The sequence below is a fragment of the Typopeltis vanoorti genome, chromosome 10 (genome assembly GCF_054136105.1).
Source record: "Typopeltis vanoorti isolate ZY-2024b chromosome 10, IOZ_Tvanoo_1.0, whole genome shotgun sequence".
NCBI lineage: Eukaryota > Metazoa > Arthropoda > Arachnida > Uropygi > Thelyphonidae > Typopeltis > Typopeltis vanoorti.
This window is the reverse complement of record NC_143558.1, coordinates 1,486,804-1,514,049: the sequence shown is the minus strand read 5'-3', so window position 1 is coordinate 1,514,049 and position 27,246 is coordinate 1,486,804. Positions and strand designations below refer to the sequence as shown.

At 36.4% G+C, this 27,246-nt stretch overlaps 1 protein-coding gene across 1 annotated transcript in view; it reads right to left on the bottom strand.

Moving 5' to 3' along the window:
• The window catches only part of eEF1gamma (elongation factor 1-gamma), a 223,886-nt gene that overhangs the window by 59,074 nt on the left and 137,566 nt on the right, over positions 1-27,246 (bottom strand). The window contains exons 6-7 of the mRNA XM_090399438.1: positions 23,730-23,859; positions 11,777-11,987 (exon numbers count right to left, since the gene is read on the bottom strand). Coding sequence (XP_090255564.1) covers positions 11,777-11,987; positions 23,730-23,859 — 341 coding nt within the window. The remainder of the gene's footprint in view (positions 1-11,776; positions 11,988-23,729; positions 23,860-27,246) is intronic.

Sequence of the window (27,246 nt, the reverse complement as noted above, 5' to 3'; positions counted from 1 at the left end):
TGGCGAAAACAATGGGGGCCTTGTTTACCCGGGCGATGCGCCAGCCGGCATGCAATTTTGTCATGTTGTACCATCATTTTTTATTTTGGTTTAACCAATAACAATACAATTTGGTCAGCTAAATCCCAAATTGCCAGCCCATCCTCGTTCGTTCAGTATCCAAGTAGATACCCAACAGGGTGCACCACGAGAAGGTGAGGATTGGACATTAGTATAATAAATTTAGTTTAATCCTTTATCCAAGTGTGAGCAAACAAAGTTTGCACCTGAAAGTATCTTCAGGACTAGGGCAAGGTGATACAACACCAGGGCAACTCGTTGCAAAGGTGTAGCAAAAGGTGTAGATTGGACATTAGGTCAAAAGCCCTGGTCGGTTCTCCGCATTCCTTTAAAGGCTATGTGGAGGTCTCCTCTCAGTTATACAGCTTTGACCCTTAAGCACCCCATATATACATATATATTAAGGGAAATAAAACAAAGTATAATACAGGCTCTATTGTAATTATCTTGATTATGAAGTGTATTCAAAACTTATATAGCCCACATTTTAGTATTTCGGTTCAAATGTCATGTATTCCACTGTTTTTCACCATTCAAGTTTCAGATGGCTTTGTCTACCTTGTTACTGATATGTTATCCTGAATAAATTAAAAGATTTAACTAATGAAAATAACAAAATCAAAAGTTGATTTTTGAAATAAAACAGTTAATGATATTATGAGAAGTTTGAAGAAAAATATGGAACCATTCATTTTAATACATTTATGGAGATAACTAATGTGTTGTATAGTAATATAGCATTACTATATAACTGCGTTATATAATAATAACTTGTTTAATATTTTGGTTTATATTAAATTGAAGTTATTACTATAACACATTAGTTTCCTCCATAATTTAATAAAATGAATGAATGCTGATCACCGAGTAACTATGAAAGAAAGGATATGGAAAACACAGAATAACTTTTTGGGAGAAATTAAGAAGAATTTAACATAGAGATAACTTGGTGTATGTCTATTTAAACAGAACATCTTCTTCTTCTTCCTATCATGGAATATAGGCCATGTGGCCTGTTCCGGTCTCATGCCATCTCTTTCTTGGTCTTCCGATTCTTCTTTTTCCACTTATTTTGTATCTGTATAATATTTTTGGTAGTCTGCTGTTGTCCATTCGATTTATATGTTCTAGCCATTTTTGTTTATGCTGTCTTATGTAGTAATTAATTGGTTTGATTTTTAGGGATTGTAAGATTTCTTCATTTGTTTTGTGGTCCCACTTGGTATATCCAGCTGTTTTTCTGAGGAACTTCATTTCTGCTGTTTGAATTCGTTTTTCTTCTTTCCTTTTCATGGTCCATGTTTCGCTTCTGTATAGCAGAGTTGGTTTTGACAAGACATTATATAGTCTGATTCTAGTGTGTTTTTGTACCAGGGATGGCTTAAATATACTATTTATTATGCCATTTACTTTGACAAAGTTTGATATTTTAGTCTTTTTCTTCTTCGTATGATAGATCACATCCCAAGTATCTGAAAGTGTTTATTTGTTCTAGTATTTTATTATCTATCACTATTTTACTTCTTATTGGGTTTTCTCCTTTGAATGCCATTATTTTTGTTTTTTCTTTGGATATTGTCATATTATATTGCTTTCAGATATCATTTAATGATCTTTGTAAGTCATCTTCTGATGTAGCTAATACTATTTGATCATCTGCAAATAGTAGTGTATCTATCTTCATTTGCGGGGTCATTTGTATACCAAATGGGTTATGCTGTTTCCAGATTGTTAATATTTCATTTATATATATATTGAAAAGCAGCGGCGAGAGGGTACATCCTTGTCGTACTCCTCTTGATATATCTTTCCATTCTGAGGTGTGTTCTAATTTAACTGCTATTTTATTTCCTGTATATATTTCTTGAATAGATTGTAAAAGTTGGTTTGGTATGTTTAAATTGGTTAATGTTTTAAACAATTTTTGTCGACTGATTTTGTCAAAAGCTTTTTCATAATCAATAAATGCCACATGTGTTTCTTTTTGAAATTCTCTTCTCTTTTCTATTAATAATTTTAAAGTAAAAATTGGATCTATGCAGGATCGGCCTTTTCGGAAGCCATTTTGTTCTTCTAGTAATTTGTTTTCTACAATGCTGCTTAGTTTCTCTTTTAATATTCCTGCATATATTTTATATCCTGTATTCAGCAGGCTAATTCCCCTATAATTATTGCAATTGTCTTTATTTCCTTTTTTATAGATTGGGATGACCAGTGCTTTTTTCCAAGAGTTAGGGGTTTTTCCGGACATCCAAACCATATTAAAAAATTTCAAAAGTCTTTCATTAAATTTTTCACCTGCATTTTTGTATAGTTCTATATTTATATTGTCTTCTCCTGGCGTTTTCCTATTTTTCATCTTCTTTATTATATTTTTCAGTTCCAACATTGTGATATTTTCTATTAGGTCATTCTTTGTCTTATAAAATTTTAATTCATTGTTCTCATCTGTCCAGAGATTTTGGAAATAGGTCACCCATTTTTATAAATCTATTGTTTGTATTTTTATCTTTTCTTTTATTTCTTTATTCATGTATTTTATTACTTTATAGGTTTTGGGTTGTGGCTTAAATAAATCCTTTTCTAGTTCTGTTACGAAATTGTTCCATCTTTCTCTATGTTTTTTCCTTACTTCTCGTTTTGCAATTGCACTATTTCTTTTATACTCTATTTCTGCTTCTATTGTTTTGGAATTTAACCATTTCTGGTAACTGTCCTTTTTGGTTTTATTATATTTTCTATTTCTTTGTTCCAGTCTCGTAGTCCTCTTTTTCTAATCCATTTGTGCTTTATTCCTAAGGTTTCTGTTGCTGCTTTGGTGAGAATTTGTTTCAAATTTTCCCATTCATCTTCTATGTCACTCGATTCATGTGTGGTTTCTGTTTTTAAGTTTGTGCATTTTTGATATTGTAGTCTAATTTGAGGATTCTGTAATGAAGAAATTTTGTAGCTTGGCTGGTAAGAATTTTCAATTCTATGTGTTTTTAGCCACTTTGGTTTAAAACCAATTTTTGCTGATACCATATAATGATCAGAGTTTGATTCAAAGCCTCGATATGCTCTTACGTCTAAAATTAACTCCGCTAATTTAAAATTTGTGATAACGTAGTCAATTACTGATTTGTATCCTCTGGCTGACCAAGTATATTTATGTATTTCCTTGTGTTTAAACATTGAATTCATTATTCTCATATTATTATAAATGACAAAATCGCGCAATCTGCGACCATTTTGATTACATGTACCTTCGCCAAATTTACCTATGTTTGTTTTGTATTTTTTGTTTCCTATTCTGGCATTTAAATCTCCTGCTAGCAGTAAATAGTCAGTTTTGTTTGTTTTATCTATGGCATTCTGTAATTCTTTATAAAATATATTACTGTCTTCTTCTTTTCCCTCTTCTGGTGCATATGCACCAATTATTGTTATGTGGCCTCTTAATGTCTTGAGTCTAATTTCTATTAGTCTTTCATTCAAATAGTTGTAATATACAATATTGTTCTTTAGGGATTTATGTACCATAATCATTATACATGCTTTTGCTCTTTCTTCTTTTTTTACCCCACTGTAGATTTGTATATAGTTGTTTGTTTCTTTTGTACCTTTGTTTTTTCTTTGTTTCTGTTACTATACATATCTTTATGTTAGCTTGGTTTAGTTGTTTATCAAGTTCTTCTTCTTTGTGTGCAATGCTTCTCACATTCCATGTTGCAATCTTCATTATGTGTTCCTTTTTCCAATTTCGTTTACTGTTTCCTGGGTTGTGGTCTTTTCCCTGACAGTCCGTCCGGCTTTTCTTTGCATGAAACTTGAAAGTATTTTGAATTTCCCCAGGGCAGGTTACTAACCTGTCGCTGGGTAAGTCCAGTGGTAGGGCTGCTACCTAACGCCTCTGGACAGGCAGATCTAAGTAACTAGAACATTAAACAAAACATTTAATTAGCAAAATAAGTATCTGAAGCAACAGTAAAAATAGAAAAATAATGGTAGATCAAATTAGATTTAGCAAAATTGCAGACACTCTTTTTTTCACTCCAAAGTCAATAGCTGAATTAAAAGAAACAATTTGATTCAAAAGATTCAGATTGCAATTGTTTTGTAGAAATATGGCAGATTTTAATAGTCTTTTTTTAGAGATAGGGATTGTATGTCCAGTTTCTCCAATATATGGTAACTTAAAGGTGCAGAAGATGCAATAAACTCCAGGTTGTGCCAATGGGGAGAGGATCTCATGTTGGAGGCTTAATGGATTTTTTACAACAATCAAAAAGAATTAAAATAGAATTTAATACTTCCTATATTTCGTCCTAGTCACTAGGACATCTACGGGGATTACAAAAACAATTAATGTAACATATACACAAATAACAAACAATACTAAGCCCAACCACGTGGGTGACACTAAAGTCCTATCTAGGTAGAGCGCCCTCTAAGGGCAGTAGTAGGTGGCCTGGAATGTAAGGTGGGAACTCTGGTGATGAGTGTTTCCCAAATCTTCAGAAGCTTAATGCAACCATATTTACTGAGATTTGGTTGGTTTTTGAGAGCTGCTGCTGCTTCTAAGAAAAGTCTCTCTTTCTTGAATTTGCTGTGGTGGAGCATGGTGGTTTTCTTCCATGATACCCTGTGGGTGGTGTCCAAAACATGGTCAGCCAAGCCTGAATGGCCATAGTTGTGTTTGAAGATGTAAGACTTGTGTTCCTCTAGACGGATGGATGCTGATCTGCCTGTCTGTCCAAAGTACGCCAGCTTACAGGAACAGGGTACTTTGTAAACTTCAGGCAGAGAGAGAGGAGGGAGCTGATCTTTCGTAGAACGGATAAGGGTAGCCAGTTTGCGGTGGGGCTTATATGCTGTGTGTAGATTGTACTGTTTTAGTATCTTGGCTATTTTTTCGGATGTGCCACGGATGTAGGGTATGGTGATGGCATTTTTAAATTCTTGTTGACGAGAAGGATGGGGAATGGGGGAGGAGTTGATTATTTTTTTGATACTGTGATCGCTGTAGCCATTGGAGAGGAAAGTACTGTGTATGTGGTTAAGCTCAGTAGTGAGGGCGGTTCCACTGGAACAAAGATTGTGGGCTCTCTTGGTAAGAGTTTTAATAATGCCATATTGTTGAGAGGGGTGGTGGTGGGAGAGTTTGTGAATGTATCTGCCTGTGTGTGTGGGTTTTCTGTATACGGTGAAGGTAAGTGTATCATTAGGCAGGCATGTGACTAAGGTGTCTAGGAAGGGTAAACAATTGTTCTTTTCCTTTTCCATAGTGAACTGGATTCTTGGATGTAGACTATTGAGATGACTGAGGAAGGAGTCTAACGTGTCTGGGCCATGAGGCCAAATAGAGAACACATCATCTACATATCTTAGCCAGATAGAAGGTTTGAGTGAGACTGAGTCTATGGCTCGTTTTTCGAAATCTTCCATATAGAAATTGGCAAGGGGGGTGAGAGGGGGGAACCCATGGCAGTTCCCTCTATCTGCTTGTAGATTTTGTTGTTCCAAGAGAAATACCCAGAGTTAATGGCAAAGGAAAAGAGATCTAAGATGTCAGAGGGAAAAACGTTTTCTAAGAGAGATAAAGTGTCAATTAAGGGAATATTGGTAAACAAAGAGGAGATATCAAAGCTTACCAATATGTCTGTCTTCTTCAAGGTTAAATTTTCTGTGAGGGCTTTAAAGTGGGTCGAGTTTTTTATATAGGAAGGGGACCTTCCGGTGAGGGGGATCAGAGAGTTGGCCAGCTGTTTAGATAGTCTATAGCAAGGTGCATTGGTAGCATCTACTATAGGCCTGAGTGGGGAATTGGGTTTGTGGATTTTTGGTAACCCGTATATTCGGGGGGGGGGGGGAGGGGGGGGGGAGCGGAAAGGTTTAAGTTTTTTCGTGACATCAGGGGACCAGGAAGATACTTTTTTGAGTAAAATTTTTAGTTTCTTAACTTGTGTTTTTGTGGGGTCGTGTTCTAGCGGGATGTAGGTAGCGCGATCGCGGAGGATAATGTTCATTTTACAATTATATTCACTGGTATTAAGAACGACTGTAGCATTACCCTTATCCGCGATACTTTTTTCTTTACGTAGTTTCAGGAGAGCCGTGCGTTGGGCATTTGATAAATTACTTTTTGGCGGCGAAGAATGCGCGAGGATGTTGGCTACATCAAGTCTGATGTTGTTAGCTATCTCCGACGGTAAGCGACCGATTCCTCGTTCGATGTTCACCATTACGTCAAGCACCGGCACTTCCTTCGGCAAAGGGCGCTGACGGCATCGTCGTTGAGCCTTTTGGAAGAGAGGTTTATTACTGTCTGGAGCGGTTGAATTTGTGGTTGTGGTTTGTTTTTCACAAGGTTGCTATATTTCTTGATGTGTTTATTTTTTATTTTTTGGAATTCTCTCTGTGCGGAAGTTTCCGAAATGCCAGAGAGAGAATCGACCAAAGTTCAGGGTTAAGAACGGTGGAGAGCATGTAAGGAGCCAATGGCGGCGTTCGTCACTGCGAGGGTAGCATGTGTAGAGGCGATTTGCTCGCGGAGTAATGCCTGGCTGGCATGGTTATATACACGAAGTGCTTTTTTGGAATGGAAATTGATCTTCATTTTAACGCAGTTTGGTATCACTCTTGAATCCCGACATCGTTTTAAAAAGGGGAGAGGATCCTTAGAGGAGTTGAATATGTTTTTTAATTTTAGAGGTGGTTTAAAAGTGGCATTAAGATTATAATGGTGTAGAATTCTATAAAATTCGTTTAGAAACCAGCAATGATTTGAATACAAAGAAAACCACATATAGCAATCTTACAAAAATAGAAACTAGCAGCAATCAAGTCATTAAAAGCTAATCGGGATATAATTATAACAAAATCAGAGGAAGGTAATGCCATCGTCATCCTTGACTGATCAACTTACGTTCATCAGATGAATCAACTAGTCTCTGATAACAACACCTATCAATTTGTGAACTATAATCCCACAAACAGGATAAAGAAAAAACTGTGAAATTACTTAAGTCTGTCACTCCTTGGCCATCAGACACTGTTTAAAAAACTAATACCCCATTCTCCCAGAATATATGGTGTTCCCAAGGGACACAAACAACATTCCACTTTAGCTGATAGTTGAGGGAATACAGTCCTAATTATCACCTACCCAAGAAACTAGCAGCAACACTCAAAAGAGTTTGTAGGTCATTCCCCCTCCCATAACAGAACACAACACTTCATAAACAAAATTAAAAACATAGCACTCGGCAAAGATGATTTATTAGTCAGTTTTGATGTTTCTGCCCTTTACACAAATTTCCCAATCAATGATATGATTCTTCTCGTACAGAAGAAATTTTCACCCAACATTACAGCTGTCTTTGTCCACGTACTACATTCCAGTTACTTCATTCATGTGGCAAAATAATTTTTACCTACAAAAAGAAGGTACAGCGACAGGCTCACCACTATCCCCCCCCCCGCCCCCCATGCACTTGCTAACTTTTATATGGAAGCTTTTGAGCAACGTGCTCTAGATTCCTTTACTTTAAAACCTAAAGTTTGGCTTAGATACTTTGACGATGTTTTCGTTATCTGGCCACATGGCTGCCAAACGTTAAACACATTCCTTAGCCACCTGAACAAACAACATGAGCGCATACAATTTACTAATGAAATTGAAAATCAGAACTTGCTTCTATTCCTGGATACACCGGTCACACAACTTCCCTCAGGTAGTCTATCCTTCACTGTTTATGCAAGCCTACACATACCAGTCAATATATACATGCTAATTCTTATCACCACCCTTCACAAAAACTTGGAGTCATTAATATAATCAAAAACAGAGCTATAACAATTGCTCTAATGAACAAGTTCTTAAACAAGAACTAAAAATTATTAGCAATACATTTATAAATAATGGCTATAGCAAAAAATACTATTCATAAAGTTCTTCATAAAACTTCATCAAAAAAATAATATGAAGTAAAACCATTGCTATCCCATACATTAAAGGGTAATCAGAAAAAATTAATAGAATTCTACACCATTATAACTTTAATCCACTTTTAAACCACCTTTAAAATTAAAAAACATATTCAACTCTTCCAAGAACCCCCCCCCCCCCCCATTGGCACACCCCTAGAGTTTATTGCATCTACTACACCTGTAACTTACTGTATATTGAGGAAACTGGATGTCCAATCCCTATTCATAAAAAAGAACACAATCGACACATTAAATTTAACAGTTTTGGAGAAGCAGGCCTCTCAGATCATGCTCTTAACACCGTACACCAAGTTGATTAGAAAAGTACTTGTTTACATCACACAAAAACCTGGTATGAATGGAAATTTAAAGAAACATGCAAAATTTTCACCTTAGCTCAGTCAGTATAGATGAAGCCCTTTGGTCGGAAAGACCTAGGTTTGATTCCCGTCAGTGATGTGACGAACCTTTATCTGGTCTCTTTCAATGAAAGGTGAGTTATCTGGTCTTATACGGAGATAAGGTTTTTTTTTCACCCAGAAACTCGGATTTTTCATCTCCCAGAACAGGCAAACTCGGCCCCATGAGCACATGGATCATGCATCTACAGACATAGGACACACTGAGAGGCATAGGGCTAACCACCTTATCCTCAGGATGGGTACAGTTTGGAAGGGCTAAGGACAGCTCCGTAACTGGCCACTAGGCCTAATACATAAAAAATGAAGATGATTTGAAATTTTGATTAACCACCCTAATCTTACCAATCATGGTGGCATAAAAATCCGAAAAATTTGGATGGCACACATTCAGCCAACTTAGTTTTCCAACTTTAAGACTAAGCAATTTTCAGCTTTTATCAACTTCTTCCATATTGGTTTGTTGTAATCTATATGCATACTTTTAGCAACTTGAGCACAATGTGTAGATTGTACTGCAGTTTGTTTCTTTGTATATATGTGTATACTCCAGATGATGCCCTTAATGTGAAGGCCGAAATGTCGAGCATTTATTTTGGTTTATATTAAACTAAAGTTTTACTCTAATGCAGTAGTTGTTTCCATAATTTTCATGATGTAGACTGCATATCTAAGTAAAGAAAAGGCCAAGTGGTAATTTTAAATATATACACAAATGCCACAAGCATCAAGAACAAAGAATTTGAGGTCTGGTTAATAGGATGAAATATATGATGGTGGTGCACGGTTGATAACTTTAGTTGGGTACAATAAAATGCATTGCCAAATTATCATGATGGATACTAAATGAGTGATCATTATGGATGACTAATTATCCAAACATGGATGGTGACCATGGATGGATAAAAGAGAAATCTATGATAAGAATGAAGCAGAAAATACTGAATTCTTACATCTTTCTCAATCAACATTTAGGAAGGGTAACATGTTAAACTACAAAGCTGGAAATTATGACCAATCAGGAGAATACTATCTGATACAACACGGTATCAGTTACTGAATGGGAAAGATATCAGCAATGCATGGGAATTTGAAAATGCGCTGAAATGAAGGAGAATCTGAATATATCCCTAGGGTTCAAAGATCAAATAGGGTGGGAGTGAAATGGATGGATGGAGTATTGTGACAATAAGAGTGAGAGTGTTTACAAAATATATGAAGCAGAGGTCAGAAAACATGAGTATCATACTAAATCGGAGCATGAAAAGAAACTGCCCAATGCAGGTGGGCTAAAGGCAATCCAAAAGAAGTTTATTGTTATTCTGCAAGTAAAAGAAAGATGAATGTGGAAGAATAACTTTACTGAATGCAGGTGGAACTCTTAAGAAGCTGAGGAGACTGTTCAATTAATGAGTGCTCACTTTACAAAGCCATATTATCCAGGTGCGTGTAACATGGTGCACAGTGCTACTATTACTACATTGGGTGTATAGAGAAGAATGAGGATGAAGAGCTGTTGCATAACCTGGGTAAGAATTTGGTAATAAGAACAGATGAAATATCAGCACATGATGCTAAAGGCATGTTCAGCTAAACCGGCTAGGCTGCTGATATGTTTATATAACATGAGTCTCAGCTCAGGAAAGATACCACAGGAATAGAAAGAATGTATGATAACCCCATTGTAGAAAAGTGGTGCAAAAATCTATGTCAACTCCTGATCTATCAGTGTCTCTGGTGTGTGGTGGTGAAGAAGTTGGTCAGAATTTATATATAAAAATGAGCTGACAGATAAGTTATACTATGCAAAGAACAATACAGGTTTATAAAAGAAGGTACATTTTTTTTAGCAACTTGCTCACATTTTATAATAATATTACCACTAAGACAAGAGGAATGGATACACACCATGATACTTTTGGAATTTGTTAAGGCTTTTGAGGGTACAGCAGAAAAGGGTTGTATCAATTGGAGAACATGGGGTTTGAAACATAAACCCTTGACTTCGCTAATGGTTGATAAGTATGAATGTGGTACGTGGTGGGTGTGAAGCCTTCAGATTTAAGGTGACCAATAGTGTAGTCCAGGGATCAGTCCTTGGACTATTGTTGTTCAAGCTATACATTAATGACATTAGGAAAGATCTAATAAGAGGTTTCAACTTTGCTGATTATGCAAAAATAGTTACTGATAATAATTTGAATAGGCTGCAAATTTGGGCAGTTAATGCCAGCCTCACCTCATCAGTTTCTTGTAGCATAACTCTGGATAATATAATATACCATTGGAAATCTCAGTGGACAGCAATTTGAAATTTGCAAATACAACTCAGAGGATATATGCAATGTTGAAATGAACCTTGGTATGTAAGGATAACGAATTGCCTCTCATGCAGATTTGGTCTCCTAGCTTTCAAGGGGATAAAGAAGGTAAGGGTGTAAGGAAGAGTTACAAAGATTAAATTGGGATTATGGAACATAGATTATGAGGACAGATTGAGAGCATGATGGACTGCAGATTCTGGGTAACAGGAGAAAGAGGGATGACATAATAGAAATCTATAAACTTCTGCATGGGAAATTTTTCATTATATACAACGGGGGGGGGGGGGGGGGGCCTCTGGAAAGTTCTGATAAACACATAGAAGAAAAATTATATTAAAGTAGCTGATAGAACCACAAGAAAGAACATATCTTAAAACCCTTTAACCCCCATGTTTCAAATTGTAATAATTTGTTATTTTTCTTTTAGGGTGTATAAGACATAAAATTAATTAATTTGTTTTGGGTGTTTATCAAAACTTTCCAGACCCCAGACTCCCTTCAGAAGATAGGAAAAGGATACAGTATGTGTGTTGGGTGGGGAGCATCCATGGAAGTTAAGTTTGTTCGTGGTTAAGAAAGGGGTAGAGCTACATTTTGAGTAATAGTTTGCCTCTTGAAACAGAGTAGATCTAGTGTGAATGAGCTTAAGAGAAGGTGTGACAGTTTTCTTTGGGTGATGTATAGCCTCTCTCAATGAGTCCTTGACTCACTGGAGATCTCGAATAATGATATAAACCTATCACATTTCATTAAATGTATGGGTAAGTTAAAGGTTAGATCAAACAGAAATTCTGTTCTAGAACCAAACAAAGAACCATTTCAAGTTGCTTCAGCCCTCCAACAGTGATATCTCACTAGGCAGCCTACAGCCTAATGGTTGGAGAATAGGTATGCTATTCAGTTGGAGAGCCAGATTGGCAATATTGTCCAAAACTTACAATCATTAGCAAATTAAAAAAATTTAGACAGTGAACATCTCCCATTAACAACAGACAGGCTTACCCTTTGGGGAACTTTGCAAATGGATCCTTAGATTTTGGTTCCTGTGCTAAAATTAGTTCAGTTTCATCTGGTTCTTCAACTTCCTTGACTTGGTTTTCTTTTTCTTTCTCTTCCTGTTTCTTTTCTTCCTTTTGTTTCTGCTTTTCATCTTTGTTCTTAACCTTTTCTTTTCCTCCTTTCATCAGACTTTGAAGCTCTGCATATTTCTTAGCTGTAAAGACAATGCTGTTATAAACAAAATACGGCAGGTAATACTTGCTGAACATATTGTAAGCTATATCAAAAACAAAATTCCTAGGTGACCAAAAATTTTCCATCAATCAGTGATGTAGAAGTCAATATTAAACAATCATGAAAAGTATAATTGCAATTATTTTCTTAATTTTTAAGTTAAAGGATACGATTTTACTGTTCTTTCATACACTATGAATTAACATAATTATAACACAGCCTTGACCTGAAATTTGTTTTTAAGTAAATCTTGACAAATATAATCTAACATTACTTAAATTATCATAAAATATTATTACCAAAACCACTTGCATTTAATATTTTTATTTGTAAAATTTTTTGACTAAGTTTCAAAGCCAGTGTCAATAGTTACAGGAAAACTCTAAAAAGAACAACAATTTAATTGAAAGCACATGTTATTACTGTAATTTGTACATTGCCCTCCCCAGTGGCTGGGTTATTCTCCAGCCACTGGGGAGGACAAATTAGTCTTCTCAGTGCCGGTCCCAAGCCCGGATAAATGGGGAGGGTTGGTGTCAGGAAGGGCATCCGGCCATAAAAAAACAATGTTAAAAACCAATGATAAAATGTTGGATAATAGAGAAAGAACCACGGCTAGGGCGTCCCTCCTAAGCGATGCGCAGTTCTGTCGCCTGAGGACTGTGAGAAGTGGGCTAGGGCTACTGAACCAAGGACGGGTTAGGCTAAAGAAGCAAGTCCAACAAAAAGAGTGTGTGTAAAGTAAGAATCGGGTCACTAAATGTGGGTACGATGAATGAGAAGAGTAGGGAGATAGTGGACATGATGAGAAGAAGGAAGCTGAAGATCTTGTGTGTATGCAGGAGACAAGGTGGAAGGGCAATAAAGCAAAGGAGCTGGCGGAGGGATATAAACTGTTTTATAGCGGTGTGAATGAGAAGGGAAGAAATGGAGTTGGAATTATCATCGATAAGGAGCTGAAGAGTGGAGTCTGCGAGGTGTGCCGGAAGAATGATCGGATTATGAGCGTTAAGCTTGAGATGGGAGGAAGTGTGGCTACTATAGTGTGTGGCTACACCCCATAAGTAGGTTGTGATGAGGAGGAGAAAGAGACATTCTGGAGAGAACTTGACCAAGTAGTAATGGGAATCCCTGATGGTGAGAGAGTGATCGTTGGAGCAGATCTGAATGGGCATGTAGGAAGGTGACGAAGCGGTGAAGAAAGGGTACATGTGGGTTGGAGTAGTGGTGAAAGAAATGAAGAAGGTAAAAGAATCATAGAATATGCTGTGGCCTTCGATCTGGCTATAGCTAACATGTGGTTCAAGAAGAGAGTTGGGCATCTGATAACCTATAAGAGCGGGGATAGAATGAGTCAGATTGACTATATTATGTGCCGTAGGAAACATCTGAAGGAGGTGAAAAACTGTAAACTGATTAATGGAGAAAGTGTAGTGGCACGGCACACGTTGATTGTTGATTGTGGTAGACTGTGATATAAAAGGGGAAAAGAAGAATAGACTGAAGTGGCGGATACAGAGGAGAATAAAGTGGTGGAAATTGGAAGAGGAAGGCCCAAGGAATAAGTTTAAAGAAAAGGTATTGAAAGAAATGAGGTTACCAGAGGATGTGGAAGAATGGTGGGACGTTAATAGTCGGAATACTAGAAAAACTGGAGAAGAGGTGCTTGGTATAACATCAGGAAAGGGACCGCCTGAGGATAAGGAGGCATGGTGGTGGAATGAGGAGGTGCAGTTGGAGATCAAGGAAAAGAAAGAGGCAAAGAAAAAATGGGACATGACTGGAACTAGAGCCGACAAGGAGGCATATAGAGTAGCAAAAAAAAAATTCAAAGAGAGCTGTGGCAAGGGCGAAAGTGAGGGCAGTTGATGAGGTTTATGAAGAACGGGAGAGAAACGGTGGTGAAGCTCAGTTGTTGAGAATAGCGAAAGCCAGAGATAAGGCCTCAAAAGACATAACATCAGTCAAGCAGATAAAGGATGCATCAGGAGTAGTATTACAAGAGGAGGACAAAAATCAGGAGAATCCGAGAGAGAGGTGTGAGGATGGAGAGGCAAACTAGAGACCGGTGCAAGACATAAGTAGAGAGGAAGTGGATTGGGTACTAAGAAAAATGAAGAATGGAAAGGCTGTGGGGGCAGACCTGATACCTGGAGAAGTGTGGAAAAGTTTGGGCAGTGAGGGCATGGATATGTTATGGGATCTGATGAGGAAAATAGCCCAACAGGAAAAGATACCAGAGGAATGGAGGAAAAGTATTCTCGTCCCAATCTACAAAGGAAGAGATGTTCAAGACTATGGCAACTATAGAGGGATCAAGTTGATCTCACACATTGAAGATATGGGAAAGAGTAATTGAAGGAAGGATACGGCAGGAAACGAAAATTGGTGAGGAGCAGTTTGGATTTATGCCAGGAAGAGGGACAACAGATGTGATATTTGCGCTAAGGAGATTGATGGAGAAATATAGAGATGCAAGTGGATCTGCACATAGTGTTTATAGACTGGAAAAGGCATACGACAGAGTGGCCAGGCAGGAGGTATGGAGGTGTATGAGGAAGAAGGGAGTGTCGGAGAAGTACGTGAGGTTGGTGATGGAGATGTATGAGGGAACAGAAACTCAGGTCAGGTCTAGTGTCGGCATGACAGAAGGGTTCCCCCCATTGTCGTAGAGCTACAAGGGTCAGCTCTGAGCTCCTACCGCTTTGACCTGGTCATGGATGTACTAGTGGAGGATGTCAAGGAGGCACCATGGAGCATGCTGTTTGCTGACGATATTGTTCTATGCGAATCATCCCGAGAGAAGCTTGAAAATACCCTGGAAGAGTGGAGAAAGGCATTGGAGGAGAGAGGCATGAGAATTAACCGGTTGAAGACTGAATATATGTCAACGGGGAATGATGAGGATATGGCCATACGACTCCAGGGTGAAAGGCTAATTTCAGGGAAGAAATTCAAGTACCTCAGGTCGGTTGTGTCCTGTGCGACAAGGGAGTGAGTTGTAAGAGGAAAGGAAAGCTGTATAAAATGGTGGTGAGGCTGGTGATGCTCCATGGTGCAGAGACATGGCCTATAACCAAGGCACAGGAAAAGAAGATGGAGGTAGCGGGATGTGGATGTTGAGATGGATGAGTGGTGTGACAAAGAAGGACAGTTAAGGTGGGACCAACTGGCAAGAAGATACAAGAAAGTAGGCTGAGGTGGTTTGGACACGTAGATAGGAAGGGTGAGGAGTATGTTATTCAACGAGTGGAGTATATGGAGATGGAGGGAAGGAGGCAGGCCCAAGCTCAGGTGGAGGGATAAGGTGACAGATCTTAGGGAGAAAGGATGGAGTCCGAAGGATGCCCTGGACCGGAGAACTTGGAAGAGGAAGGTTAAAGATCGGTGCGCCAACCCCGTTTAACATGGGATAAGGCATAGTGAAAGAAGAAGATTGGCTGTAGGAGAATAGCTCCATCTGCATATAATAGATATTCAAAATAATTACAATAAATTAATTTAGTTAATTATTTTTAAATATACACAAAATTTACTTACAATTAAGAACACATGAATGGTATTAGTTAATATAACTTCCCAAAATTGAGAAGTTTTAGGCAATTGCTTTTGTTCAGGTTTGGGTTATGAATGTGTGTGCTTCAAAGCTTTCTTTTAGACCCTTTCCAGAAGAAATATAATTTATTTCTTCCTGAAATAAATTATACTTGGCCTGATTGATTGAGTGGTCAGCATACCCACTCTCCAAACAACAGGCTGCAGGCTCGAATTCTGCTGTGGGCATGGATGTTTGTAATTGTCTTTAGGCACAAGATGAATTTCATTGCCCAGTGTGAGACCATTGTCCCACTTATTGGAAGCCTGAAGTGGCTTGAAAAAGTTAAGTGTTTGGTCTCTGAAGCAGGGGACTATGTAAAAAATAAGATTAAAAATGTGAAAATAAAATAAAAATAAATAACAATAATAATAATGATTAAAAATAAAAAAATTCATAGCCCACCCACGGTACCAATGTATTATAGGTTTGAATAACCTTCCATGGATAGGAACAACATAAAAAAAATAAATAAGCAATAAGAGAAGAATCACCTTCTGTAAGTGCACAATTAGCATAAACATAATTTTAATTATTTCACAATGGCCCAATATAAGCGGATCATGTGCTCTTTAGATGGATGGAAAGGAAAGAAAGAAAAGAAGAAACTGAGAAAAATCTTGCCATCTCAACATCACATTGCTAATTTACCCACAGCTAAAAAGTCATTATAAATGCTCTCCCAATCCTAGACAGGATACGAACAAGGTTCTCAACAAAAGGGTACATGTTGCTTCTCTAAGCACACTAAAAAGTGTGAGCAACAGTACAAGCGAGAAATATCTGATGTCAAGCCACTAAAGAAAATCAATGGTCTAACTCACAAATCTGACTTTTTTTTTTTTTATAATGAAAGATCTCTTTATAGCTGTATACCATATGAAATTAAGTCTGGGACCTAGTTTTACAAAAATATAGAGATTCAAACTTCAGGTATTCGAAAGAATAAAGAACATGGAAACATTGAAGAACAGGGATCATTAAAGGGTCAAAGCCAAATAACTGGGAAGAGACTTCTACATCACCTTTCAGGAATGCAGAGAACCAACTGGGGCTTCTGACCTAATGTCCAATCCTCACCAACATGTGGTGCATCCCATTAATAGATATCTACTGGGTACTGAATGAATGAGGATGGATATGGGTTGGCAATTTGGGACTTAGCTGACTAAATTGTACTTATTATTGGCTTAAATCACAAAGGCATATGATTACAACATGATGAGATTTCATGCCTGCTGGGGCGTCACCTGGTTAAATAAGGTACCCCGCTGTCTTCTTCAGGGAACCAGGAGGAAGTGAAAATTCAGCTATTGGAACAAGCTCCAACTCAACATCTAGAAGAATAAAACCAACATCAGAAGAACTGAGGATAGGAACCATCAATATAAGGAGTATTAATAGAAAGGAAATCAAACTTGCAGAAGAATTGGAAAAGTACTACGTGGAAATAATTGGACTGAGACAAAGAAAACAACAGGTGAGATATTACTAAATAAGTATAGGATGCTATTTTCAGGCAATAATGATCAAGGAAAGGAAGAAGTAGTGATAGCATTCAACACCAAAAACATGAAGATAAACTTTTGATTGGAAAGTAGTTTCAAGTAAAGTATGAGGGCAAACTTCAAAATGGGGAACTGGACAATGAAACTTATTTGTGCCTATGGTGCCACAAAAGGTTCTTCAAAGGAAGAAGTGGGGAGGAGTTTTTTTGTGGTGAAGATGTCTGCAAAGATAGAAAAATAAGAACACCATGGTGGACACAAGCTGACAAAAAAAAGTAGTCCTTGTTGGAGACCTGAACAGCAGAGAAGGAAATGAATATCACCAGGCATGTAGGAAAATTTTGGGAAAATTCTGAGAAAAAGGTAAAGCTAATAATAATGGAAGGTATTTGCTAGACTTCTGCCCAGGACACGGACTAATCATTACTAACACCATGTTTCAATATAAAGATGTGTGCCAGTTTGCATGGAGAGAAGAAACAAGAAAAGCATCATTGACTAAAATTGACAAACAAGAAATACATCATCATTGATAGTGATGTCAGAAAGCTGGTTCAGGACACAACAGCGTACAGAGGATTCGAATTTGGAAGTGACCACTACTTAGTACTAAGCAAGATAAAAATGGATATCACATTGAAAACAACAGTATGCAAGAAAGTTTTAAAAAGAATTAAAGTTTAGCAGCTTTTACACTAAACTAAACTCAACTATGCAAGCATTATTGAAGAAAATATATCCATTGATTGATTCAGAAAAGGAGGTATGTGGTAAAGATGTCTGCAAAGATAGAAAAATAAGAACACCATGGTGGACACAAGAAGTTAAAGAAGCAGTTCTGGAAAAGAAGAAATCACACCAAAAGTTCCTAGCAAATAAGTTGGATATCCTAAAAGAATACAGAGAAAAATGTAAGAAAACAAAGCGGTGTGTAAAAGTAGCTTAACAAAAGTCATGGGAAGACTTTGGTAAGAATATAGAAAATAAATATCAGGAAGGTGGCAAAATGTTCTAGAGGCTATTCAAGAAGCTTAGAAATGGAGGAAAGAAACAAAGGAATCAACGATCATACGAAAACTGAAGATAAGGATATCCTAGATGTTGGGAGTAATTACTTTGAAAGACTGTTAAATGAACTAAGCAGTGACAGAACGTTACTAGAAAGTTTTCAAGAGGGATGCAAAGAGGAGTCATCATCATCATCAAAAAATTCCTACCATGTACCTTCAAGAGGTGTAAAGGATATGATAGTACTACATGAAAAATTTACATCATCACTAACTTCCTATCTACAATTTTCCTCCAAATCAGTCTGTTACTTGTCAAGACCCCAACATTATCAGATCTTATATTTCTATCGTCTAAGGCACTTTGTACTATATCAATCTACCTATATCTTGGTATTCCTCTGGGTCATTTTCCTGCCAACCTGGCAGAGAACACTTGTTTTGCTAATCTTTCCTCACCCATTCTGTTTAAGTTCCCATACCACCTGAGAATAGTTCTGCTAACACATTCCTGGATGCTGACAATGTCAAATTCTTTCATAATATCCTCTTTTTTTAATATGATATTGCCATTGATGCCATCTGTTCACACCACTAATCTTTCTCAGGACTCTCATATCTGTGATCTCTAGTCTTTGGTCAAGTGTTTTATTTCTGACCGAGGTCTCAGATCCATAAGTTAAAATTGGTTTCAACACCGTCTTATATACAACGAATTTAGTTTTCCGACTAATTTCTCTTTTATTCCATATGAATTTATTCAATTGACTTCCTACTATACAGGTTTATTGATTCTGCTGTCTATTTCCATATTTAATTTACCATCTTAACTAAAAATTGTGACTCAGTAACTGAAATGTTTATTTCCACAGGTTCTCCGTTCACAGCACAGTTGACATTTTCAATGATTCCGCCTATTTCCATTGTCTTTGTCTTTTTATTGCTAACCTTCAGACCATATTTATTACAACAGTTATTCAATTTAGTCAGGGAATCTGCAGACTTGTAGCGATTTATTTAGAAGTATAACATCGTCCGCATAAAGCAAAGTGCTGACATTAACTTGTCCACTTTTGATATGTTTAATACCATTTTCCTTCATAATGTCATGCATATAGATAATGAATAACAGAGGGAATAACGTACATCCTTGTCTGACACTAGATTTAACATTAAACCATCTTCATGTACTTCCTTCAATTCTAACTACTGACTTACAATATTACAGTATTGCTCGATATAATGCCCATTGACACCATATAAATTCATCTCCAGAGAAAAATAAAGAGACACTTGAAATCTCTTTAAATCAGAATTTGAGTCCTCATACCACAAATTGTCCTCTGTACCATCCAGTGCATTACTAATGCCACACTTCTTAAATGATTTAACCACTGTATTAGTTTTCACAGTATCCCATGAAGTTTTGACCCACTCACAAACTTGGAGGCTGTGAAGGATGGGGGGGGGCAGTAAGCATTATAATACTATAATATAACAAAAGCAAAAAATTCCATATTTAATCTAGCATCCCTATTTATATTGTATGTTTGGCAACACTATTCAAATTTATTCACTACTTATTTCTTAAAATTTACATTGAAAGTTAAGTAATTGGGATACTTTTTGGTCTGAATTTTCTACATTGAAAATAATTAATTTAGGCTATTTTTAGCAGGATCAGCAACTTTTCCTAACGCTATCTGACAACTCTGGTTTGCAGTTTACATGTAGCCCTTGGTATTGTGTGGCTCACTTTGTTGATATTGTGTAGCACTGTAGCCAATTAAAATGAATGAAAAAAGAAAGTGTCATCAATATTAAAGTGAATATTTAAAATATGGAGTTATTCCGTTTATAAATAATGAGCAGTTACCAACGTGCTTAATATGTGAAAAAACTTTCTCAAATAAAGGAATGAAGCCTTCAAGAATGATTGAGCATTTATGAACAAGCATCCAAATAAAGAAAAAAAAAGGATGTGGAGTACTTTCGTGAATTAAAGAATAAATTTAAAAATGGTCTTGGACTTAAAAGGTTGGTTTAGTAACCAACAAGAGAAGGGATTTGCCATGTCTTACAAACTATCAAAATTAATTGCCAAACACGGAAAGAAACATACTATCAGGGAAACTCTCATCTTACCGGCTATAAATGAAGTTTTAGATGCGATGATTGGCCCAAATAATATGACATCATTTCCTCTCAGCAGTAGTTCAGTATCAACTAGAATTGACGAAATGGCAAAAGACATTGAAAAAACTTTGTGATGATTTAAAAACCATAGAATTTTCTTTGCAACTCGATGAGATAACGTTATGTGACAACGAAGCTTTGTTAATCAATGGCCTACATAAATACCAATGAAGAAATTATTGAAGGGTTTCTATTTGCCAAACAACTGAAAATTGACACAAGCAGTTCTACAATTTTTAAGATTCAAGACTTTTTAATGATAAAAACATTCCTCTCACAAATATTATTGCATGTGCAAGTGATGGAGCAACAGCTATGACTGGTTGTCACTTAAAAGAAGCAGTTCCAAATATCTTTACAATTCACTGAATTCTTCAGACAGCACTTAGATGCAAAACATCTTAGCAGTATACTACATAAGACTTTGGATGGTGTTATTAAAACAGTGAATAAAATTAATAAAACCAATTAATTACTACATAAGACAGTATATACAAAAATGGCTAGAACATTTAAATCGAATGGACAACAGCAGACTACCAAAAATATTATACAGAAGAATTGGAAGACCAAGAAAGAGATGGCATGAGACCGGAACAGGCCACTTAGCCTAAATTCCATGTTAGGAAGAAGAAAATCAATTGCCAAATGTGGAAAGCCACATACTATTGGCAAAATTCTCGTCTTACTGGCTATAAATGAAGTTTTAGATATGATGACTGCCCCAGGTAAAAGTAATATGATGTTGTCAATTCCTCTCAGCAATTGTTCAGTATCAAAAAGAATACCCAGTCATTGAATACCCTTGGGAAATTTGCCAAGGGTATTCACACTGAAGTTAGATGGCTCTCAAACAGAAACTGTCTGCGATGCTTTAATGATCTCTACGATACTGTATTTTGGAAATTCTTACTTCATGTGATGAGAAAATGTGTAATGTTCTAAAAAAGGAAAAGAATGACCGCATATCTTCCTGATGTTTTCACCAACTTAAATGAGCTTAACATCAAACTGCAGGGAAGCAACATGAATCTTATTAAAGCAAAGGAAATTATAAATGCTTTTTTAATGCTTAATTTTTAAAGCAAATTATAAATGCTTTAAAAATTAAAGCATTTATAATTTGCTTTATCTTTTATCTTGTTCCCAAGTCTACAAATAATAGATGATGATTCAATATTAGATACAGATTTGCAGGGGTGAATGCTGGTCTTGAAATTCACGTTTGCTCTTGTTATCATTCAGGGAGTGAGAGGTGCGACTGAACTCTGATTAGCGGAATAATGAATTACTGACCATTTAAAACTATATATTTAGAAATTTATGTACATTTAATCATACAAATACAACATTTATTTTACAAATGATATTCTATCTTTTTTCAATTTGCAGAGATGTCAAACCTGACAAATAATCCCCAATGAGCTCAAGAATTTACGGGCTACCGAAAATTCACAAAGAAAACACACTGCTAAGACCTATAGTTGAAGGAATTGATAGCCTGAAGTATCACTTAGCCAAAAAATTAGCGGCAACCTCAAGGAGTTGGTAGGGCATTCCCCCTCCTATACCAAAAACACACAACACTTCATAAACATCAAAGACATTACATTAGAAAATGATGATTTATTAGTCAGTTTTGACGTCTCTGCCCTATTTACGAATGTCCCAATCAATGACACAATCCTACTCCTACAGACAAATTCCCTCCAGATATCATCTCTTTGCGCATGTATTATGTTCTGGTTATTTTGTATGGCAAAACGCCTTCTCCCTACAAAAAGAAGGCACAGCCATGGGCTCGCCATTATCTCCCCCCCCCCCCGATTGCTATCTTTTACACGGAACATTTTGAGCAACTTGCTTTAGGTTCCTCCCCTCTAAAACCCAAAGTCTGGCTTAGATATGTTGACGATGTTTTCACGATCTGGTCCCATGGCCGCTAGACATTAGACATATTCTTTAGCCACCTAAACAAACAACACAAATGCATACAGTTCACAATTGAGATTGAAAAACATAACACACTTTCATTTCTAGATACACTTGTCACACGTCCTTCCTCTGGCAATCTTTCCTTCACTGTTTACCGGAAACCGACACATACAGGATAATATATACACATAAACTCCTACTACCACCACCACCACTCGACACAAAAACTAGGTGTCATCAACACTCTAAAAAACAGGGCTCAGACGATCTGTTCCAGTGAACAGGCACTGAAAGACAAATTTAAAATTATCAGCAATACTTTCCAATAAAACAGATATAGCCAAAACACTATTAACAAAATTCTCAACAAAACCTCAATATAAAACAAAGACAAACCAGACTACAGTAAAACTATAACAATTCCCTACATTAAAAGAACATCAGAGTACTACAAAAATACAACCTTAAAGCCACCTTTAAACCTCCCGCAAAATTAAAAAGCTTACTCAACTCATCAAAAGATCCACTCTGGAGTATATCATATTTATTGTACTTGCAACATACCATATATAGGAGAAACAGGATGCACAATTCCTATCAGACAAAAAGAACATAAACAACACATTAAATATAATAATTATGGTGAAGCTGGCCTTTCGGATCATGCCCTGAATACCTTAACAGAATTGTCTGGAAAAGCACTAGCTGTCTACATCGCACTAAAACATGGTATGAACGGAAATTTAAGGAAGCCTGTGAGATCATTATCAACCACCCCAATCTGAACAATAATGATGATCTTAAAATCCCAAACATATGGAAGGTATATATATATACCCACAGAATCTTCCTCACTAAGAACAACTATAAACAGGACTGTAGAAAATCCAGTATCTTAAATAACAATTGTCATACTAAAAATAGGACATCATTTCTGAAAGGAAACCATCTATAAGAAAGAATGCTTAATTCTGTCATCATAAATAGAATTTAGCTTGATGTAATTCATAATTTTTTTTTCACTAGAGGTCCTGCCAGTAGGATAACATGTGATGAAATCATTGTTTCTTTAGCTTACAGTTAATAATGTAACTCAGCTTGTCTTATATTTATGTATGCTCCAGATGATCTTGATATGAAGATCGAAACGTCGGGATAATAAAAAGTTTTTTTTTAACACAGTTGTAAATTCTGTTAAATGAATTAAACATAATGATATGCTCATGATTTGCAGTGAGTAATGGACATTATTTTCACTCCCTATACTTTTTTCCTAGGAAGATATATCAGTATTCTCAAATAAATTTACAGCAAAAAACTAGCATAAGGCATGCTATTCTAACAAAATTCATCCAGTAGTGCCATTTGCTCACTTACACAGTTCCCAATGAATACCATTTAAAAAATCTACATTTTTTTTTATTTAAATGACATACTTTAAATATAATTTTTATAATAATAATAATAATAATAAAACATACCATCAAATGTTCCCATCTTTTCACACATTTCAATGTCTCCTAGGACAGACTTAAACTGTGGCTGGTTGATAAGAGTTCTGAACCATCGATTAACATTAACAAAGGAATTTCGGAAGGAAGGTTCTAGTACCTATAAAGAAAAAAAAAAAATTAATCAATTTGTTTGTCTCACTGTATTTATAGTCAAGTCACAACTACAGCAAACACCATTTGAAATCATTCACTGCAACAAACTCCTAAAAAATATCAGTCAAAGTATCGATGCTAAGGGAAATTTACTACAGCAAACCTGTCATCATAATTTTTTTTTGGTACTCAGAAGTCTGCTTTTATAAAACATACTAAAAATTTCTAAGAAGGAAGAATTAGGTTTGAATCCTTTGAAAATCCATTCTTGTGTTCAAACCAATAAAGAACCTGTTTATCAATTTAATAATAAATTGACACATCTATTATATAGTTTCAGGACTAATGAATTTCTGAATATATTAAAAGAGTACTTTTCTTTCTGGTTCAAGAATGGTTTGAAATTTGATACTGAAAAGAGCAGGTTATAATTCTGGTGTTACTACTGAAAAAGCTTTGCAAGCTCTCAGATGGAAGAATCATTAATTCAGAATCTGAATTCTCATTCATCAGTCTATTCAAGTCATAGATGACATGAGTTCAACCAATAAAAGAATACTGTTTAAATCAGAAAGAATTTCTCAGACTAACTTTGATAAGATTTCACGGAAAAGGAATTTTAACGAAGAAATTGAAGAGCTTAGAATTACTTAAGAAAAAAAAGAGTAATGATAATTTTAGCTGTTACTAAAACATAATCTCAGAAACAACACTTAAGGTGAAAGAAAGAAATTGAATCACTGCCATTTAATAATAAGCCATAGTTTTCTAAAAACACAGGATCCATAAATACTATTTTAAGCTGTATCAGATGTTGGTAAAAATCTTTTTTCCCCCCAGATTTGCTGTAAGACTAAGTACCATAGATGAAAGTGATAGGGAATAGTTAAATTTGATTAAAGCAGAGATTCCTAGAATTCCACATGTAAGATACTTTTAGTTTGAACACTGCCACGTAAGATACTTTTTAGTTAGGTTTGAACACTGTCTTGGCACCTTGTCATATGCCTTTTCCAAATCGACAAAACTTAAATACAGATCTGTGTTATATTCCCATGATTTCTCCACTATTTGTCGTAAAGTGAAGATCTGATTCTGACACCCTCTATTTGACCTGAATCCAGCTTGTTCTTCACCAAGCTTTTCTTCCACAATTCTTCTGAACCGTTTCTCAAGAATACTTGCATAGATCTTGCCAGAACACTAAGTAGGGAAATACCTCTGTAATTCTCACATTCAGTTTTATTTCCCTTTTTATATATGGGTACTATGAGAGCTCCGCTCCAATCATCGGTAATTCATCCCTCTCTCCAGGCTTTCTGAACTATGCAGTGCAGCCACTGTAAGACTCTTATACCACCACCATACTTCAGCATTTCTGGTCGAATATCATCTACTACTACTGCTGCCTTTCCACATTTCAAGCCTTTGATGGCTTTTTCTACTTCAAGTATGGATATGTATTCCTGACTGCATGCCTGCTCAGTGTTTTTTTACCAGCGTGCTGTCATCACTGCTTGTTTCATTTAGCAGTTTTTCAAAGTATTTACTCCATACTTCAAGGATCTTTTTCTCCCATTTTCATGTCACCTTTATCATCTCTAACTCCTTTTACAGCACTCTTTTCTCCATTCCTAAGCTTCTTCAACAACCTCCAGAATATTTTGCCACCTTCTTGATATTTATTTTCTATATTCTTGCCAAAGTCCTCCCATGACTTTTGTTTAGCTAGTTTTAAACAGTGTTTAGCATTCTTGCATTTGTCTCTGTATTCTCTAAGAGCACAAACTGACTTATTTGACAGGAACTTTTGATATGCTTTCTTCTTTTCCTTCACTGCCTCTTTAACTTCCTGTGTCTACCAGAGAGTTCTGATTTTTTTATCCTTGCAGACAACCTCACCACATGCCTCTCTGGCAGAATCAATCAGGGTTTTCTTCAAGGCTTGCCACTGAATCTCCAAGGTTTGATTCCTGTTCTCAAACTCTTTCATTTTTTCTTCAATAATCTTTGTGTATTTTAGTCTATAGTTCACATCTGAGAGCTGCTCAACTTTTATTCACTTTAAAACTTTCTTACATGTTATTCTTTTCAATATGAAATTCAATTTTATCCTGCTCAAGACTAAATAGTGATCACTTCCAATTTTAAATCCTCTGTACACTCTGGTGTCCTGCACAGGGGGAGAAAACATCACTATCAACAATAACATAGTCAATGAGACTTTTCTTATTCCTTGCCTCTTCTCTCCATGTGAATTTGTGCACATTTTTATGTTGGAACATGGTGTTAGTAATAACCAGTTCATGTCTTGAGCAGAAATTCAACAGATATTTGCCATTATTATTAGCTTTGCTCTTTTCTCCAAATTTTCCAAAAATTTTGTATGTCTCACAATCATTTCCTACTCTGCTATTTAGATCCCCAACAAGGACCAACTTTTCCTTTTTCATTGTGTCAGTTGCTTTTTCTAAAGCCTTAAAAAATTCCTCCACTTCTACCATAGTAGAACCTTCTGTAGAACCATAGGCACAAATAAGTCTCATTGTCCAGTTCCCCATTCTCATATTTGCCCACATTACTCTACTTGAGACTGACTGCCGTTCAAGAAGATTAGCCTCGTATTTTGTTTTAAATACTATGGCTACACCTTCTTTTCCTTCATTGTCATTGCCTGAATATAACATTTTGTATTTATTGCTCAGAAAGATCTCACCAGTTTTTGTCTTTTTTGCTTCAGTCACCTCTATTATGTCGGTCTGGTACTTATCTAATTCCTCAGCTAGCTCCATTTCTTTGCCATTCAGGCTTCTTATGTTGATAGCAGTGATCTTTAACTCTGGTGATGTTGAGTTATAGTTTGTTTTCAGATTTGTTCCAGTAGCTGACTTTTCGCTGTTTGCCCTGGCAAAAACAACAGGCGGGAGTCTTGTTTAACTGGAGACGCCCCAGCCTGCATGAAATTTTGTCATGTTGTACCATCATTTTTTTATTTTGGTTTAACCAATAAGAACACAATTTGGTTGGCTAAATCCCAAATTGCCAGCCCATCCTCGTTCGTTCAGTATCCAAGTAGATACCCAACAGGGTGCAACACAAGAAGGTGAGGATTGAACATTAAGTCAGAAGCCCTGGTCAGTTCTCCGCATTCCTTTAAAGGCTATGTGGAGGTCTCCTCTCAGTTATACAGCTTTGACCCTTAAGCACGCCTTTAAGGCATTATCCACAAGCAATTCCTCTACATTGTTCTGGCTAAATGTATCAAAAACTTCGCCACCAATTTCATGTGCCAAAGTAATGATTTCAGTTGATAATGTAGATGTTTGCATGGTCGCACTGTTTGCAACACATCCACGCCAAGCTGCTTTCCAGCAGACATTTAAAGTTTGTG